Source organism: Enhydra lutris, unplaced genomic scaffold (genome assembly GCF_002288905.1).
Source record: "Enhydra lutris kenyoni isolate GAN:26980312 unplaced genomic scaffold, ASM228890v2 scaffoldscaffold3, whole genome shotgun sequence".
Classification (NCBI taxonomy): domain Eukaryota; kingdom Metazoa; phylum Chordata; class Mammalia; order Carnivora; family Mustelidae; genus Enhydra; species Enhydra lutris.
In genome coordinates this window covers 44,007,245-44,013,300 of record NW_019154087.1, presented here as the reverse complement: position 1 = coordinate 44,013,300, position 6,056 = coordinate 44,007,245, and the positions used below count along the sequence as shown (strand labels likewise).

At 46.3% G+C, this 6,056-nt stretch overlaps 1 protein-coding gene across 1 annotated transcript in view; it reads left to right on the top strand.

Moving 5' to 3' along the window:
* Positions 1-1,201: 1,201 nt before the first annotated feature.
* LOC111155951 (CDP-diacylglycerol synthase 1) overlaps positions 1,202-6,056 on the top strand; it is a 64,137-nt gene continuing 59,282 nt past the window's right edge. Inside the window, exon 1 of the mRNA XM_022516437.1 lies at positions 1,202-1,318. Within this exon, the coding sequence (XP_022372145.1) occupies positions 1,202-1,318 (117 nt within the window). The remainder of the gene's footprint in view (positions 1,319-6,056) is intronic.

Here is a 6,056-nt window from a genome sequence, read left to right as displayed (position 1 = left end):
GACTGATTAGAGATTAGCTGGTTGGTAACTGCACCCTGCGGCAGTTTTAGGGTTTGGGTTCTCTCTTTGGACCCTAGGCAGTGAATTTTGTGAGATCCAGTACTCGAGTTTCTAGGAGACAGAGCTTGGGTTTGTGACTGAAACTGACCAACCCATCCCAGGACACTCAGTGGGGTAAATGCATCTCTCCAAATCTATTTTCAATGTCATGACACTGGGCTAGAACGCTGCGAAGTCAACGAGTCCAGCCTGCCAGACAAGTTTCTGCTTCTGGACGCCTCTGAAGCTCCGGCACGCCACGGTGGACCAAGCTGATGCGGCCATAGAGTCATCTGAAGGGGGTGGTAGGGCATACTGCTGTCAATATTTACCAGGCGTCTTCCCTCAGTTCTTCCAGCCTTCTGGCTCCTCCGGGACGAGGCCACAAGCTCTCAACTTCACCGCTAAGCTCCGCGCTCGGCCCACCTCCCCGCTCCTCCCCTTTTCTCCAGCCCTCGCCGCTCCCACCTTTTCTCAAGCCCCCCACCTGTGTGCGTGCAGAGACGGGGGTGGAGCCGTGGGGGGTCGTGACGTCACCCCTTCGCGGGGGAGGCGGGGCTGTGGGAACCGCAGTGCAGCGCAGAGGGGCGGGCCGGGGCGGGGCCTGCGGCGCGTGACCTGGCTGCGGGAGGCAAGAGCCTAGAGAAAGGTGTAGGGGGGCCGGGACCAGCCGACTCCAGAGTCCGCAGGCGGGGCGGGGAGTGCCTGGGCAGAGGCGGCGGGCGCCGGGTGAAGCGCGAAAGCAGGTCACGCTTCCTCCTTCCCTCCCCGCCCCTTCTCCTCCTCCCACCTGGGCCTTTGCGTGGAGACGCGCACCTGGCAACCGGCGGCCGTGCCGGGCCGCGTCCCCGCCTTCTCCGCTCGGGCCGGGTGCCCCGAGCCTGCCCCGCACTCCGAGCCGACCCCGGCGCTGGCGCTCGCCCCTCCGCCGCCGCCGCGCTCGCCCGAGGCGGCCTCGAGCGCTCGCTCGTTGATGCCGTTTTGGGGGTGACCCGGCGCGACGGCGGCGCCTCCACGGTGGGGGTGTGTTAGTGGCCGCAGCTCTGCCGGACGTCGAGTGCGACGTTGCCAGGGGGGCAGAGTAGCCAACCAGTGCGACCCCGCGCGCAGCTCGGGTTTCGGGGCTCTGGAGGAGGCCGCCACGGCCGCGCGGGAGCGGGAGATGTTGGAGCTGAGGCACCGGGGAGGCTGTCCCGGCCCCGGGGGAGCGGTGACGCCGCCACCTCGCGAGGGAGAGGCGGCCGGCGGCGACCACGAAACCGAGAGTACCAGTGACAAAGTAAGTGAAGCCCCGAGAGGCGCACACCTGCGCCCCGGCTAGGTGCTGGTTTGGGCCGGGACACTTGGGAGCAAGGGTGGGGCCCAAGGAATGTCTGCTGAGGCTGCAGACTGCCCGCTGCGCCTTCCTCCGGCCTGGCATTATTTCCTCCTTAAGTGGGGTTGCGAACCCAGGCACCAGAGATGGTGCGTTTCCCGGGATGATCACGGCGGTTGCCCAGCATAGCTGGATGATTCAACTTGATTACAATTTAGTTTCTTCCCATTCCGGTTCCCCTTCCCGGCGGACAGGAGACGGACAGGAGAATCAGAAAGGAACCTGCCACCCTAGGAGCTGCCACCTAACACCTCTGCAGAGGAACAAAGTTAGGAAGAACTAAAGTTAAAGACATGCACCTTCATTTCTAACATGTCATTGGATCCTGACGCTGGAAGCTTGGCTTGTTGGGCTTGATCCCCCATCGGCACGTTTTCGTTTTCTCTGCCCTTTCAGCCGTATGATAGATTTGGCGGGGGTGGTGGTGGTGGGGGGGAGCGCTGTTTAGAGTATCATATACGTGACACAGTTGTAATCCTACAGCTTCCTTTGAGTCCAAGACAGTGCATTTTTTCTGTCTGTAGTGGATTTCATCTGACCTGGCTTGGTAATTCATGAGAACTTCTAACTCCCATTCTATTTAAAGGTAGAAAAAGAGGCAGAGTTCAAGATTATTCAGATTATTCCATAATACAGCGGTCAAAATTGGGATTTTGGGAAAACAAAGCACTTTTATGAACTTTTAAACTAGATGGTTTATGAAATTGGGCCAGAGAATAGATTGTTTCATAAAACCTGTTTATACAATTCCATTATATTTTAGAAGCTCAAAGCTCTTAAACTGTTCCTAGAAGCCTTGTTTTTAGAAGTAAGTCTTGCAGTTTGAGTTACAGAAGTGAAGTGGATTATCCAAGGTCAAGTCTATGGCCTTTTGGAAGTAGGTGTTTCCTGATACCCTTTCTTCTGGTTTGTACTGTTGCTGAAACTCACTGGCAGTTCTGATTTGGGGAGGGTTCCACCTGCAACTTGATGTTGATGAACTTGATGTAACTCAAGTTTCAAAGCCCCGGTAGGAACCTCACAGAATATCATGAAACAATAAATTTACAATGACTTTAGGAATGAAACTTTAGAATCAGTGGGATGACAGATCCTTTTATTTTCTACCCTTGATAGCAGGAGGAATAAAATTAGAATCTGTGATAGAACATATGTGTCAAGGAATTACACAAAATATAACAGTTTCCAGTTACTTGAGGTTGGTGTTACAAAGCTAGAAACAGTAGACTGAGAATAGTCTTTGTGAAAAATGCCTTGGAAACTAGACCAAAAATAGAATTAATTAGGTTGAGATTTGTTTTGTTTTAGCACTGGTATAGTTTAGAATCAAGGAAATATCAGCTTCCCCATGTTGACTTCCTTAACCAGCAGAAGCTAACAAGCTTTTAATAAGAGAAAACATGTTCAGGAAGTCATGAATAAAGTAACTTTTGAATGAATTTACTTAGCACCCTAATGTATTTAAAATGGAAACTACTGTGGTTTGATTTAACTCATTAGAACTGTTGTTTCTAGCTGTCTGTGACTGGGTTACCTCACTGCATATTTATTTATTTATAAATACTGCACTGTTTGTTTTCATTAATATGTACCCAGCTGGATTTTGTTTGCTGAGAGTAGATGTTGCTATATGTAACCCAGTCTGTTAAGATTCCTTAGACAATGATGAGCATTTTCAAACTAACATACTGCTGCACACAAGAAAGTTTATCACAAGGAACTCTTCACTGGGCAAGCTCTGAGACATTGAACTCTATCCCCTATCTGTCCTTTCTTATCAGGGTGTATATTTGAATGCACCTGTATTTCCAGGTCAAGGGCAGTTTTAAAATCAGTTTGCACATCAAAAGCTGGTTAATATTTGGTCTATTTAAACTATTTAAGTCCCTTCTCTGTTCAAGTAGAAATAAAGGCAGAGCTCTTGGGGAATTAATGAAGTGGAGGAGGTATATTATATTCTGCTGCTATAGTACAGTCCTATGTCACTTTGTGGTCTTTTTATAATAGTGTTGTTAATATGACATTTTCATTCTTCAGACCTGGAGACATTCTGGGAGAAGGCTCTGTGCTCTGGAAATTAGCCAGTGAAAAAGTCAGTCTTACCTGCAAGGGAATGTTTCCAGTTGTTAAATGCTGGAGTAATACTTGAAAGATCACAAGACTAGTCCCTTAAGGAACCTCCCAGGAGACATATGAGTTAGATTTATTAGAAGTCTGAACAAGGCTCACTGTTAGTATAGAGGGCATATTTGGACTCTACATTGGAGACAACAGCAAAAGCTTTAAAGAGGAGGTGAAGGTTGAGCTTGGAATGAAAAGATGCCTGGGGACTCATCAGGTGTGCAAGAGTTGGGGCAGGATATTCTAGGCAAAGGACATGAGGAACTGTTTCTTGAGTCAGCACTCTAGGCATAGGGAACTGAAATTAGCTTGATAATACCGGAGCATAAACTGTGTATATTTGGGAGATGAGGTTGGGAGATTGGAAGTCTTGTGAAGGAGGTTAGGCTTTAGTTTACGGACCCTAGCTAGCTGCTGGAGTGTTTTTGCAGAGGCATTAGCCTATCACTCTAGCAGCAGTCAGGAGAAAGTGTTGGAAGCGGGAGATACCTGTTGCAAAGAAACCAGATAGGAGTGTATCCCAACTGGTATAGAAGGAAATGATGAGGGCTTGTGCTGTATCTGGTAGGGGCAGGGAAATAAGGGTTGAGAGAGAATGTGTATTTTAGATAATAGTTTTGGGACCTAGACTAGGGTGATCAGAGTAAGAGTAAAACAGGAAGAGCCTGCTGGCAGGCATACTTTGATCCATAACTTAAGAGGTTTTAAGGGAAGAAGCAAAAATTTTGGGTGGTTTTGCAGGTTGATAGTGAGCATGAGTGAATTGGGCTGGGCAGGGTTTGTCATTCTCTAAATTGAGAGAGGTGATCCAAGGTGGTGTTGGAAATTGAGATGAAAGATCGGGTCTGGAAATGTCAACTTTTGATTAGAATAGAGAAGGGAGAAAACTGAAGACTGAACCTTGAGAGGTGCCCACGTAGAAAGCAGAGTTGTAGATGTAGGGAAGGAACCAAGATAACAAGGTCCTGCGAACTAGAGGAAGAGGGATTGCTTAGAGGATATCATCAATAGTATTTAGGAATAAAGGTGAGGCATAGAACACTGAGTGGGGAAAGATGGTAGTAGAAGCCAGGTTTTAGGTTGAAAAATGTGAGAGGTGAAGTACTGGTCATTACTGTCAGGAAGTAGCAGTGAAGGGGAGTGAGTTCACGATAGCGGCTAGAGAGGATGTTCAAGTGAAAATTTCCTTTTGCAAGGAAGGGAAGATAGGTATTTGAGTGAAAGAAGTCAAGGGAGAGTGAAGATGCTGAAGAGGATGGGCAGACCTGGGAAAAAGGAAATAGACATGGTGTGGAGAGTACAGAAGATGAGGGTATCCAAGGAAAGTAAAGAAGGAAACGAAGGTGGATAGAGAAACATTTTGAAGAGCAAAACCACAGAGCTTCAAGGGATCTTAGAAATAATTTAGTTCAACCCAATCTTTATATATATATTTATATATTAAATATTAAACATATTATATATTTTTTATTTAATATGTTTAATATTTAATATATACGTATATATATATTTGAAAATAATAAACTTGGTCAAATGTGTGGTTGTTATTGCCCAGAATGACCTAGAGCAAGCAACAGAGCTGGAACTAGAAGTCATCTCTGACTGGGACCTGTTTGGAGTATTATTTTAGGGAGTGTGACATGAAGGGACCAAGAGGCAACTAATAGAATTATCATGCAGTGAAGATTCAATTCAACTAAAATAACATGAATTTGTTATGTTGCAAATTAGCATAGTTCTTAACTCAGTAGCAGTATTGGTCATAGTAGTTGATGCTTGTAGAGTGATTTAAAGTTCACAGAGTACTTTTACATTATCAAGGAGGAAGACTTTCCTCTGCCCTTCAAAGTCTTCCTAGTTGGACTAAGAATGAAATTGACATAAGACAGATTAACAGGACAAAATAAACTTTAATTTTATATGTACAGGAAATAGAGATAGACATGGAAATTCTTTTTTTTTTTTTCAGATTTTATTTATTTATTTGACAGACATAGATCACAAGTAGGCAGAGAGGCAGGCAGAGAGAGGGGAGGAAGCAGGCTCCCTGCTGAGCAGAGAGCCCTATGAGGGGCTTGATCCCAGTAACCTGGGATCATGACCTGAGCCAAGGGCAGAGACTTTAACCCACTGAGCCACCCAGATGCCTCCTAGACATGAAAATTCTAAAGACGAGCAACATGAGTTATATATGGTACAGAAGGAGAAAGGGGTACATATAGTATATAAGGAGAGAGGGGGTAGGGATCTGGGATTTGGAGGGAAGGAAGGCAATTTTATAGAAAGATGAAAAAGAGTAAAAGTTTGATAAACAACATGTTTGCTGGGCCACTGAGAAATAATGGGACATGGAGGACTTTGATCAAACAGGCGTAGCTAGATTCCTCCCTATCAGACTTAGTTTATAGTATAATATAGTTATCTATGGTGATAGCTCTCTACCTGGAGTAGGTCCTTGATCTAAATTCTAATCAGGCACTGAGGGGGGGGGTAGATAAAGAGATTTTCTTCAGTCTGCTGG